Genomic DNA, 13,498 nt, shown 5'->3' on the forward strand with positions numbered 1-13,498 from the left:
TATTTATTTTACTAGTCCACTTGGTCAAAAAAGAATGCAAGGTTTCTGTTGTTTTGTTCTTTGGGGGAAGATGAGGGAGGAAGAAAGGGAAAGCAAGCAGAGAGGGGAGCTCTGGGAATGACAAAGGAGCCTTGTAGACAGGCCGAGGGAGCTGGAGGGCTGGAGGGCGGCGGCAGTGGCTGGGGAGTATGGCGGGGGGCGGGGGGCGGCCGCGGTACCTACCTGCCTGGAAGTTGAGTCGGAATGTAAGGAACTGAGTTAGGAGCCCTTTCAGAAGACGTGGGACCACCGTAAAATGTTCCTCTCTGTAACTTCCCCTTTTCCCAGACTGTTTTGGTCTCTTCCCTAATGAAGGGTGGTTCGCTTTGGGAGAGAGGGAAGGGCCGGAGTCAGTGAAAACTTGCATGTGTTACTGTGACTGAAAAGGTCCCTTTTCTAGTGGTAGTGACAGGTGAAAGCTGCCACATGTGCTTAAACTTCAGCGGTGCCCCATCTTCCCAAGGAGGTGATGCAGTGAAACTTTTGGGGAGCACTGACTTGATCATAGCAGGTACAGACTTTTAAAAAATCGACACTGAGAGTGATGTGGTGGTCCACGTTTGTACTCGCCGGTCGCTTCTGTATGTGCCTGGACGCGGAGGGACGGTGCTCTGCCTGTGCTACCGCCAGGGCGAGTCTGTGCGAACATTCAGTGACAGAGATGAAATAATCGTTTCTATTTGGAAAATGTTAGAGATATTTACATAAGCATTTGAACTTTCAAATTTAGAAGTAATTGCCTTTTCCTTGTCCTTATTTCCAAAAAAATAATTTATCACCATGCGAACCACTTTTGAACTCAGAGTTTTCTAGAGCACTTCACCCTCACTCCTGTCTTAATTTTTTGAATCTACTTTAGATGCCGTTTTCTGAAAATGTATCCCAAGTCACAAGTCCCTGGTCCTGTAATGGGATTGTCGGGTTTTCAGTTGCTCTGTGGGTGCACACTTGCAGTAACAGTGATTGTTACAATGACAGCCAACACTCGTCATTGATACCACACCCCAGAGCAGTCGCGGAATCCTTGTGAAGTGTTTTTTGTCTCCTTGTAGAACGGGTGGAATCAAGTGGCATCTGTGAGGATCTAAATCTAGCGTCCGCTGAGGTTGTTTCAGGCTGTTGTCTCTTGCCTAATTGCCGTTATCTTAAAATAAGACAGTTGAGCGAGCGCGTCTTGTAACAGAAGCAGGCGCGCTCACGATAGCTGTTGGGAGAGCATTGGCTCGGCTTCCCTCCCCGGCAGTGAGGCCCGCCCGTGGCGCCGCTGCCCTCCGGGTGAGTCGCTCGGTGCCCAGCTTCGTTGTTTCAAAAACTGAGCGCTGTCGTTAGGCTCCGGGTCTCAGAACGACACTTCTTTGTGAAGCTGGGGTGGGTCGTCATGTTCACTCCTGCCATTGCCACGGGCCACCTCCCTAACCGCGAGCGAGCCGCCGCGAGGAGGGGCCGGGGCGGGGGAGCGGCCCCCCAGCCCCCCGGGGAACAGGCTTTGCCCCAAGACGGCGTCAGTCTCCGTGGGGTTGGCCCGTGAGCCCCTCCAGCCCCTCGTCTTGGACCGCGCTCCCAGCAGGCCTCACAGCTGCTCCTTTTCCATGATAACATTTTTAAAAAGTGACTCATGCGACTTGTTTTTTTTTTTAATTCTCACCTGAGGATGTGTCGCCTACCGATTTTGGAGACAGAGAAACACCCACGGGTGGCCTCGCACCCAGCCAGCTCTGGGTGGGTCCCGCGCAGGTGCGCAGGACACGCTCCACCCCATGGGGCCGCCCGCCAGGGCACACGGGACTCCCCGGTCCAGTCACTCGCCGGTGGCCCCTAGTCGCCCTGCCTTACCAGGTTTCTTCTGCTGGTTGCCCTTCCCGCATTTCAGACGTTCGTCCGGCCGCCGCGCCCGTTTCCCTCCGCCCCTCAGGGCCCGCCATGCCTCCTGCGCAGGCGCGGGCGGCCGCAGGGGCTGCTGGGTAGCCTTCGCGCCTCTGGGCGGCCTGCCCTTTCCCGGGGCCGCGCCGCGCGCCTCGCTCCCCTCGGCCGGAGCCCGCGGCAGCGGCAGCCGCTCTGCGCTGCACGTTGGCAGAATCCTGCCCCCTCCTACCTCTCGTGTCACTTGAGGATGGCACTCTCGCTGTCCGCTCGCGTCCCCAGGGCCTGACGAAAGCCTGCTCAGTGCCTGTTTGCGGGAGCGCCCGGGATGTGCCTCCACTTGTGCCCCGTCCCAGTCCACGGCGCGCGTGTTGAACGGCCTGGATCGTCCCCCCAGGAGGGCCCAGCGCCTGCCCCGGCACGCGTGGGAGTTACGTGAACCTCTGTGTGCGCATTTCTGTCGTCGCCCGCAGGCAACAGGGCCCGGGAGGGCGGGAACAGCACTCCCAGGCGCGTGTTTTGAGCCGATTCACCGCCCCGACCCCCCCATTCCGCTGAAGTCACCCTCACTTCCATTCACCTGCGAACGTGCTGGCCCAAAACTCCCTTTTTCTTCTCTTCCACGCACAGTGTTAGTTGTAGAACCGCGTTCACGCTGCTCTTGAATCCCCCCCCTCCATTTCTGCTATCACCCTTCCGTCATCGGCCCCTCGCTTCCTCCTGGGACTAGGTTGGGCCTCGTCACCCTCCAGCCTCGGTCCCTGTGATGTGTCCTGAACACCATGTCCCATTGGCCTGCCCGACTCGACCGTTCTTGTCTGTTCAGAAGCGCTGCCTGGTCCACAGGGGCTCTCGGCGCCTGAAATAGCTCCCAGCTAATCCGGGCGAGTCCCAGCGGCCGAGGACGCAGGCGCACCTGTGGCGGCGGGTGACAGTCTGAAGGAGCTCCAGACAGGCGCGCCTTCTGATGAAGTCTCCTGTTATTTTTAAAATTCATGTGGATAAAATTCATGTTGATGTCGTCCTAAGCTGCACTGAAACCTGTATAATTGCCTTAACCAGGGTCACCCCAGTACATTGAATAAAACTGCGGGCGGGGGGCATTTCCCTAAGCCCCTGCAGTGACAAGAAATCAGAGTGAAGCCGAGTCTGGGAAGCCACGCCGTTTCCACCGTGTGGCTCCGCAGTTGCGGCGCTGAGGACGTCGCCCGAGAGGAGGGCCCGCCCGCATGGGTTCCCCGTCCACGCAGCCGGGCGGCTGTGCGCGCCCCACGCCGGCCTGGCGGAGGAGCAGTGCTGGGGGGTCGCTCCGAGACTTGAGCGTCGCCTTGGAACTTCTCAGCCTTTTACTCCCTCGGGGGCCGCTTTGGTAACTTACACCTTCGCAGAACCTCGCATGCGTGCAGGTTCGCCCTCTCTGGGGTGGTCAGTGTTTTCCAGGGGACCGGATGGTGGCGGCCGTCCCACGCGCGGCGTGGCTGGGGCTCCTCTCCGCTGGTCCCCAGCCGGCCGCGCGGCGCAGCTGCGTCCGTACCCAGGTGGGCCAGGGACGCTGCGGGGAGCCGCAGCGCGGACCTGCGGCCTTTGGGGAGCCTCGCCACTGTACCCACTTGAGCCGACTCCTCCTTTACAGTCTAAATTGGCCCGGGCAGGCCCCCGGGATCACATTAATTTATACCGAGTTGGAGGCATCAGCTGCCCAACTCCAGGGGCCCCTGGGGGCCTGCGGGCCTGTCCTTCTGACGCCGGGCCTTCCTGGCAGCAGCTGGGCGGCTCCATGCCCCGCCTGTGAGCAGTTCTGGCCTGAGGCCTGAGCCCCATCACTGCTGAGTTGGTTCTTGTGTAAAGTAAGAAGATTGGTGCCCTTCTAAAATCAAATGTAACATATTTGACTTTATGCCTCTATTTGCTCCCTTAAGTAAACACAAAGGAATTGTGCTTGGGTGGCAGTAGTAGAAATGAGTGATCTTTACTCTAATTTGGAAATAGCATTATCTTTAGCATTATTTTTAGCAAAAGATACAGGAACTAGAAGTGCATCAAGCAATAAGAGTTGTTTTTAAGAAAAGGTGTTAAGGGGATAGAACATGAAAGAAATTAGTAATATTCTGCCCTGGCTGGTGTGGCTCAGCGGATGTAGCGCTGGCCTGCGAAGCAGGAGTGGCCGGTTCGATTCCCGGTTGGGGCATGTGGCTGGGTTTCGGGCCAGGTCCCCAGCAGGGGGCGCTTGAGAGGCAGCCACACAGGGATGTTTCTCTCCCACTCTTTCTCCCTCCCTTCCCCTCTCTCTAAAATGAATAAATAGGATATTACTAATTTCTTTTTTTATAAAGACTTTAAGTCTGGAAATTATCTTTGTTGATTAGACAGATGGGAATTTTTTGAGTGAAGGCCTGTAGGTGTCTTTCGAGACATGAACCAAAGACCCCCCCTCCCCCGCCTGGCCCAGTTTGGAGTCATCCCCTTGCTGGGTCCTGAGTCCTTTCCCAGCAGCCTCTGCTTGCTCTGGAGCGGGGGGTGGGGGGCGGGGGACGCGGGCGATGTCACCGGGACTTGTCCCTAACGAGCTGTGACACAGCTGCTGCAGGACTAGCCCTGCGACTCCCCAGCCGCCGTCAGGGCCCCGTGCGGGGGGCCGGCCCCCGTCACCGTGCCCATTGGCCGGCTCTCTTGGCAAAGTTCAGGCTCCTGCTCACAGCTTGCTGCTCACAGTGAAAAGGAAATGCAGAAAGGAGGGGGGTGGGGGGCAGTTCGGAAGGGCATGGCCCACTGCCCTGGTCTAAGGCCTGGCTCCGCTCAAGGGCGGGGGTGGGAGGCTTTGAATAACCTGTGCTTCCAAGTGATTCTCTGGAGTTCTTACTGGCTCGACTGTTGTGAAACAGACTCCCCAGAACATTTTGCTTCTTGCAAATCTGGCTCTGTCCCCATTTAAGTGAAAAATGTTTAACTGATAGCGAGGTCTTTTGTTCAGCAGGAATAGAACTGCTTTCTCTTCTCTCTCCTCCTCTGAGGCCCTTCTGCAACGCTCCTGACCAGCGCCCCCCAGAGGGCGGTGACGCTGGGGCCTGGGAGGGTGCCCGTGGTCCACGCGCCAGCCCGGTCCGCACAGGGGTCAGCGGTCGTGGCTGGGGGGATGCAGGAGAGGCTGTGCCCGGGGGCGGCGGGGGGGGGGGGGGCTCAGCACCTGGGCCTCGTTTCCGGCCTGCCTGGTCCGTGCTGGAAGCTCACGGACTGTTGCCTGAGGGCTTGCCCTGGTCCTGCTTAGTGTTTTGGTGGGTTAGCTAGGTAGTTTCTGATGTACTAAGCATAGTATGTACATTTCTAAAAGCAACTTAGCATTTTGAGACCCATTTTCTTACTGACGATGAGTTTCTGTGTTCCATCAGTGAAATGGGAGGCAAGGGACTGAAGGACGGTATTTACCGGTGACACAGAGCTCCTCTCAGGGCTTGTGTCCCCTGAGAGGGGGCTCCGGGAAGAGCCAGCCCAGCACCTTCCGAGCCCTGGCCTCCTGGCTGCCGGCGCTGCCCGTGGGCGTGTCGCAGGGTCGCTGGGGAGAAACGCCGGCCAGGCCAGCGCCCCCCCCCCCCCCGCCCCAGCTGGACAGACCGTGGGTAACGTCTTTGGACAGGTCGTTTATAATAGTTTTTCAAATTGCGGTAGGGACGTTAGCCCCCAGTTTCTGCTGATAGTGTTAAGAAACCGGAGTTGAATTGCCAGCTAAACCTTGGTCCTGAGGCCGGCAGAACGTGTAGTGCCGCAACTTCTTTCTCCTTTTTTAAACCTCAGATGCCCAGACTTCATCAGTCATAGTTCTTGGGTTACAACACATCTCGTCATTGGTCTGTGGATGTTTCACGTCTCTCATTCACTTATAAGTAACACCATCATCTGTGAAAAGAGTGTCCGCGCCGAGCGACGCAGAAGGCTGTCATGACGCGGCTTCTCCGCCGCAGCCTTCTGCCCCCGGCCCCGTGGTTGCTGCTGGAGGCCCAGACACACAGTCAGGTGCCTTAGACTTAATACACTCTCGTTAGGACTTAGTAATTCAGCTATAAGGCGTGTGTTTAAGGTAACTCGTTCTTAGACTTTGAAAGAATCCATAGATTTAATTTACTAATTTTGATTTGGGCCAACTGCCCCAGGTTAACAAAATATCAGTATCTTCAGTCTGGAAAATTCGTTATTTACATGTAAATAAAACGTGGCCTTAAGGACGTTTCCTCTTTGGCCGTGCCACGCTTGACCTTCCTAGGCCTTCGTTTTTACTGTGTCATTGAAGGTTTTGCTTCAGACTCTCGTTGTCTGTGATTCTTTCTACTCGGCTGCTCGGCAACAATAAGACCGATGTTGACAGTTGATACTGTTTGGAGACCACTTGGACCAGAAATTTCATGACATGTCTTCACGTGTTTCTTGGTTTTTAAGAGGATTTATTGGTAGCAATGACTGACTTCTGAGGAGCAAGGGATCTGCTCTCCTCGCCAGGGGTGCTGGCCCTGGGCTGAGGCCGGCGGGCGGCTTCCTGGGTGTCAGGGTCACGTTTAATTCTGCGGCGCATCCCAGCAGGTCGCAGGTGGGGGCAGGGACGCAAACTCCATCCGCAGTGACAGCCGGGCTTGGCCCGCACCCGCGGGGGGTGATCGCCGAGTAACGCGGGTGTTTTTGATGAACGGGCTTTCGGTCTTGGGCCTCGTGTCGCCACTGTCGGTGATTGCGTTTCTGTCTCCCACTCGTTAACAGTGTTTATTAATCTTCCGAGTGTTCTCAACCCCCCACCGCCCCTCAGCTGCGGCTTCGTGTGCTGCAGCCCTTCTGCCTTCCGGCGGGGGCGCCCCGGCCGTGTGCGTCTGTGCGGACGGCTGCCTGTGGTTCGAGGAGTCTGCTGTGGGCCCCCCTGCAGGATCCCCCACCCCCTGCGTTTGCTGTTGAAACTCTCGCCCCACACTCGACCGCCCGTACGAGGAGGCCCACCCTCGCCCACGTGGCCCCTGGCAGCCTCCCCGCCCCCGTGCCTCTGTGGCGTGTCCCTTTGCCTCGTACAGCTGACACCACCTGCACGGCACCGCCTCCGTGTCCTTTGCTGTTAGGATGCCTGTGAATGGCTGCTCTGCCCCAGGCCCCACCCCAGTTGCAGGGCAGATCGTGGGGAACGCAAACAGGCGCACACAGAAACGGCCTGCGTGGCTCCCGTCTCAGCCCTTCCTCCATCGCTCCCTCCCCGCACCCGCACCCGCTCGTAGACGCGCTGGGACGGCCTCCCTCGCCTGGGCGTCTCTGTCGTGTGCGCGCCTGTGGTGGGTTGGTTAGTCTGCCGTTGGCTGGCCGCTGTGCTCCTGTTATAGGTGCCCCCCAGCCCCAGAGGAAAATGGGGGGGGGGGTTTCTTCCCTGATGCTGTTGCCTTCTCTCAGGACCGCATCTCGGGCAGAGGCCTGGCGCCCAGTCTTACGCAGGCGGCACCGAGGGGGAGGGAGGCGTCCCGTCTGTGCGCCATGGGGACAGTGCGGCAGCACGGCCTTTCCAGACCTGGCTTCTCTGCCTTGGCCTGGGGGAGGGGGAGTCGTGGGAGCCCCGGCCCGGCCTGTGGGGCGCGGCCTGTGCTGCGGCACCGCCAGAGCCCTGCCGCCTGGCCCTGCACCTGGCCGTGGCCCTCCCGCGGCAGCCGCTGGGGCCGCCCCCGCCCCTCGCTGACTTCAGTCGCTGCGGAGCCCAGGTGCCCCCCTCCCCCTGCTCTTCCTCCTCGCGCGGGGAGTCTGCCGCCCCTGCCTTGCACCCCGGGCGCTGGGCTCCTGTTTCAGGCCGGGCCGCAGATGACCCTCATGGTCCCTCTGCCCGTGCTGGGGCGGGTCCCCACGGCCCTGCAGGGAAAGGCTGGCCTTCAGCCTGAGCCCCGCCGCCCCCGAGTCAGATCTCGGCTCCTCCACCTCAGGCGCCCCCGCCGTCCCCGCGAAAAAGCCAGGGTCGCCACCTTCTCCCCGACTCCCATGGCGCCGTTGCGGACTCCTGTCCGTGTGTCTTTGTGCGGTCCCCTCTCCCGACTACGCCAAGCTCCGCAGCGTGTACGAAGCGCTGCATCACCGCACACGCAGGGCGGGCGCCCAGCACATGTCTGCTCCAGGAAGAGTCCTTGGTGTCTGCGCTCGGTAGGGTCTGTTTTTCTGGACAACTTCTGACTAGAATGTAGGAAAGAGCTAGGAACTTAATATAAGAACAAGACCCCCAGCTGTGGGCGGGTTAGTGGTTCCCAAAGGCAGAGAATGCGTGTTGTGTCTGAGCGTGTCCCAGGGCGCACCAGCTGCCTTTTTTTGCTGTTGCACTGCCTCAAGGTGGTTGGTGGTGTTTGTACCAGTGAGTATGCGTAACAGCTTTTTGTCCTGTGAAGTTTTTAGAGGGAATGTTTACAAAATGAGGAATTTCAAAAACGACTGGTACATTACAACCGCTGAGGAAGTTTGCGGGGTCCTCTGTGGTGCACCCCGTGCACGTGCGCTCCTGGTGGATCCGCACAGGATCCGAGGGGGAGCCGCTCACACCTGAGCACAGCGGCCCGTCGCTGCAGAGAAGCAGGGCCTCCTGAAAGTCCCCGTTGTCCCTTTGAGACCCTGTCGCTCCACCCCGCCGACCCTGGTTCGGGCGAGCGCTGACCCGCTGCGGCCCAGGCGAGGGGGCCGCCTCCCTTCCAGAGGGCGGTGCCAGGCTCGGGGCAGGTGCGGCATACACTTCAGGCGCCCAGTGGCTTCGTGCCGGTGCTTGTTCAAAACAGGGGCCCCCTGAAGCTGTCTCAGGCGATTCATGTGTTGAAACTGTTGAGCGAGCGAAGGAAAGCTTCTGAGTCCGCACTTGAAGCGCAGCATGTCGACGTCTGCTGAAGGCTGATTTATAGGTGGCGGCGTGTGTGTGCGTTTGGGGGGGGGGGGGGCTTGGGGGTTGGGGCGGGGCATGAGGCCTGGGGGGCAGGGGGCAGCGCTGGGACACTGGGGCTGGCCTCTCACCGGCTCTCTCCCTGCAGGAGCTGGAGGCGGCGCTGCACCACGATGACGCCGAGTTCATCAGCGACCTCATCGCCTGCTTGCTGCAGGGCTGCTACCAGCGCAGGGACATCACGTGAGTCTCCGACCCCAGCCTGTCCCCGGGACAGGCGGAGCCCGCCCTGGGCCGGGGAGCCGGCCGGGCAGCCGGCCGGGCACCTGGTCGCCGCGGGTCCCCGAGCCGTGGGTGCGGCTCTGCCCTGCCAGGCGCGGCTTGTCGTGGTCCCCTCACAAGCTGACGTCCGAGTGTAGGGCTGCCGCTTCTCTCGGGACGTGCCTCCCTCTCTGGCTCTTACTGACAGCACTGCAGCCTGACGGGGCCCCGCCGGGTTTCGGTGGCTCTGGTGCGCGGCGGTGCGGCCCCCACCCGAGGCTCGGGCTCCGTGCGCCCTACCTACCCCGTGGAACCGCAGGTGTGCGGGCGGGTGGAGGGTGCTGTGCCCGCATGGCTTCTGCTTTGACCCCGCCTTGATGGGCGTTTTCCTCGCCACTCCGTTTCCTCACAGAATCCAAGGCTGGCATACACAGGCCCTCCAATCTGGCGGTCGCGTCCGGCCCCGCAGGGGTTGGGGACCGTGGTGCATGTTTTTCAGGCAGGTAGAGGTGGCGTCGGAAGTGCTTCTGATCCCCTGTGCCCGCTACGAGGTGCTGCCGGTGCGGGGGAGCCGGTGAGTGTGTGGAGCCTGCAGTCAGGAGGCGAGCGAGGAAGGGCAGAGGCGCCGCCATCTCGGGCGCACCTGTGTGCCCGCGTGCACCGTGGTTCCCCAACGTGCTGTCCACACAGTGACTCTGCCTACAGAACACACGGGCGTCACGCCAAACAAAGAGAAGGGAAACGGGAAGAACCAGGCCGCATCCCCGCGCCCACGTGGTGGTGCCGTTCTCCGCACGTCCCCCCGCTCTTTTGGGGGCACAGCTTGGGGGCTTGTGCAGGTTTTAAGCAGAGTTGTGGCCATATTGTGTATATAACTTTCCATTTTCATATCTTGCACCTTCTCATTATAGTGACTTGTTTTCTTATAATCACTTTTCTTTAAATGTGGTTTTCCAAGAAATCCTGTTTGGTAGATCGACTTTTTTTTTTTTTTTTGGTCTAGCGTTTAACCGTTGAAAGCATATTGTGATCTGTGGCCTTGGACATAAGTGTGCGCATTGTGGGTCATCTCCTTAGCTCACCGTCCTGGGAACACAGTTCCCTGTTGGAGGAAGTGACTCTTCTGGTCTGAGCAGAACGGGCAGAGCCAGCGGTGGCCCCCGTGCTGGTTCTGTAGGGTCCGTGCGGCGTGAGCCTCCTGTGGCCAGCGTCCGCCCGCAGCGAAGCCCGATGAACGGGTAAGTGGGTGGGCAGTGATCCCGCCCCAGCCTCACGGGCAGTGAGGGCAGGAATCGAGGGTTGGACGCCCCAGAGCAGAGCCCAGGTCTCCTGTGGGTCAGAAACACGATAGGTTTGCGTTGCTCGGCCGTACTCTGTGGCCAGTGTTTGAAAGGAGACCTCGCAGGTGAAGTTCCTGGTAGCTGTTCGAACAGCTCTAACAGCCTGGCCCCCACTAGCTCGAGGGTCGCTGGCCGGCTGCACAGCACTGGCTGCCAGGCAGGCCTGCCGGACCCACGGGCGCATTTGGAGCCTCCCTGCTGGGCTGCGCCTGCCCTGCTCCCACTGGTCTTAGTGCCTCCTGCTTGTGGAGGCTTCCAGGAAAGGGTGGTGTCATCTTGCCATAGCCTGTGAGAAATAGTCTTAGTTTAGTTACAACCAAATAAACCTGTAAGTAAGTTTGGATAAAACTGACGTCTTCACAATATTGAGATTGCTCTTTGATTGCTTTTTTTATTTTAAGTCCTTTATATTTACTCAGTGAAAAGGTTTAGCCTTGTTCATTTAGGTCAGATGCATTCCTGGCTATTGTAATTTTTGTTGCCCTTAAGAGCAGAATCGGGGCTGAGCTGCTGTGGCTCAGAGGGTCGGGGGCGCCAGCCTGCGATCCACGGGGTCCCGGTTCGGTTCCCTGGGGTGAGGGCCAGGTCCCTAGCAGGGGGTGCGCGAGAGGCAACTACACGCTGATGCTGCTTCCCTTCTCTAAAAGTAAATAAAATAGTTTTAAAAATTAAAAAAGAGAGAGAGCGAGCCACATCCTGCCTCAGGTGCTTCCGGTGTAGAAGGCGCCCCTCCGTGCCTGCCTGGTGTGCGCCCAGCGCTGTGTGCGCCGAAACGTGCGGAGTGGGCGTCATGGCCGCCTGGGCTTGTGCGTGCCCGGCGCTGCAGGGTGACCCTCTGCTGTGCGACAGCCCCCTGGGGCCCAGCGCCGCAGGAGCAGCGGGGTCTGGGCGAGCACAGGGCCTGTAGGTGGGAAGCTGGGCACAGCCCCTCAGGGCAGCCTCGTTCTGGGCTGGGCTGAGGCGAGGCCGCGCATTGTTTCTTGTTGCTGTGGAGCAGCTTTCTGCGAATCAAGTAGTTCGGGGATGCATGACCGTGCAGTGTGCTGGTCAAAGGGTCAGAACGCGTCCACAGCGTCTCCCCGGGCGGTGGTGAGACTGTGGTCCGCGTGCTCCTGCGGGGCCGGAGCTGCACGCTGCTGCCAGCCCTCGGAGACCCTGGCCCTTCCTTGGCCCCAGCTCAGCGGGCGGGAGAGGGTGTGCAGGGCTGCGGCCACCAGGAGGTGCGCTAGAGCCGCCTGCGGTGTGTGCAGTCTGCTCCGGGCCGTCTTCCAGCACGAAACTGAAGGGCATCGGGTGGGTCGTGCACTTACGTCCAGTCGCATTTACGTAGTTACTGACAATGTATCATAGATTCCGTGTGTCACCTGATAGGCTTTTGGACGAGAACCAGTTGATTTTTGAATAATCACATGTGGATGCAATTATCACCAAGAGGTTTTGGTTTTGCCCCTTTGGTAAATGGCTGTAACTAGTTCCTAGTATAATTTTATTTTTCCCATTTTATTATTATCTCCACTATAAAGTATAGGAAAAATATATACTTACACTGATAATGTTCCCTAAAAATCGACTCGTTTGAAAAGAACCCTTTTCCCGTCATTCGTTGTGTTTTCACTTGGGTTTGTTTCGTTTTTTCAGTCGTCTTATGAAGGGATAAAGGAATGGTAAGGCGGTCACCTCACAGATTAATAAGGTGCCATTTTGTACAGAAAGAACCATCTGAAGATCTATTTGTCAGATCACGTAGCCAACTGGAAGACGCGTGATTCCGACGTCACCCTGCCCCGAAGACGAGGGAAGGTGAAGATCGAGAGGACAGGGGTCATGGGGGCTGAATTTTCGGTCTGCAGGTCAGACCCTTTCATGTCTTGTCGTCTGCCTGAAGTGAGTGCCCTTTGGCATATGAAAATCTGAACTTTATAAAGCTCCCCGGCGTTGTTTGGGGTGCAGACGGCCCCCTCCTTGAAGGGGGGTGCAGGGCGAGGTGTGTGGCCCCCGTGTGCTGAGCCGGAGGCAGCGGTGACGCGTGTCAGCGTGTCCGCCTCACCGTGGCCATGTGGGCTTGTCGTGACAGTCAGGCGCCCTGCCGCCTGTCCTCCCGAGTGCTTCCCACACGCCGGCAGGGGCCTGCCCCTCTGCCCTCCTCGGCAGCCGCCTCTGAACGCTGCTTCCCTCCTGGCCGCGGCCGCGGCGCTGTGTCGGTCACTCCTGAAAGCCGTCTTTTGAAATGAGGGGTTAATTTCTTTAAAAAAAAAAAAAAAAAAAAAAGTGACCTTCTCAAATGTTGAAAACTTGTAGGTGCTTGTTGCAGTGGGGAGAGGCCAGGGTTTCCCCCTTCCCCTGCCAGCAGCCACGGCGCGTTTCTGCTCCTGGAGGAAGATGGGGGGCAGAAGCCAAGGGAGCCCGGGGAGCCCGGTGCTCTGTCCATGACCCTCGGCTGGGGGGCGGGGCGGGGAGGCCTGAGATGCGTCGCAGCCGTTCTCAAACCACAGTCTGCAAAACACACCTGGGACGGGTCAGGTCATAGCAGGAAACAGGGTGGGGCTTTCATGGGTGTAAAAACTATATACACGTGAAATAGAACTTTCGTGAATGGTCAGGTGTCTGGGACCTGGTAGCACCATGATTTTGAATGAATCAGCCTGGGCTGAGGCTTGGGCTTCAGCCTTTCAGTGACCCTTGTCGCTGATGTGTAATGCGCTCCAGGAAAAGGCTCATTCCTTCACGTGCAGCTCAGGGACCTTCCACAGGCCGGACGGACCTGTGAGGTGAGCACCTGGACGAGAAGCCGCTGCACAGTGGACTCTGCTTCCTGTGCCGGAAGCGATCACCCAGAGTGGTGGTTGGCCCACCGGCTGCACCGTCAGGGCCCACTCCCTCTCGGGGGTTTTACCTTCGTCCCACCCCAGAAAGAGGGCCGTGGACGGGGGTGCACCCTGCCCTCTGGTTCCAGGAGCTCCCTCTTCTGGAGGCTGAGCAGGCGCTGGAGGTCCTGGTGCACAGCCCGCCTTGCCTGCGGGGTGGGAATGCAGCCTCGCCCGCCGAGCCATTGCCAGGGTCCCGGGAGGGAAGCTGTGGGCGCCTCAGACCGGTCCTGAGCAGTTGGCGGTGTCGCGCGCGTGGGTGGAAATGCTGT

At 59.0% G+C, this 13,498-nt stretch overlaps 1 protein-coding gene across 1 annotated transcript in view; it reads left to right on the top strand.

Moving 5' to 3' along the window:
• Positions 1-13,498, top strand: part of LOC129080987 (chromatin remodeling regulator CECR2) — an 89,607-nt gene that overhangs the window by 51,145 nt on the left and 24,964 nt on the right. The window contains exon 2 of the mRNA XM_054586583.1: positions 8,910-9,004. Within this exon, the coding sequence (XP_054442558.1) occupies positions 8,910-9,004 (95 nt within the window). The remainder of the gene's footprint in view (positions 1-8,909; positions 9,005-13,498) is intronic.

The sequence above is a fragment of the Pteronotus mesoamericanus genome, unplaced genomic scaffold (assembly GCF_021234165.1).
Source record: "Pteronotus mesoamericanus isolate MK-2021 breed Mesoamerican mustached bat unplaced genomic scaffold, CSHL_Meso_final contig_94, whole genome shotgun sequence".
NCBI classification, from domain to species: Eukaryota; Metazoa; Chordata; class Mammalia; order Chiroptera; family Mormoopidae; genus Pteronotus; species Pteronotus mesoamericanus.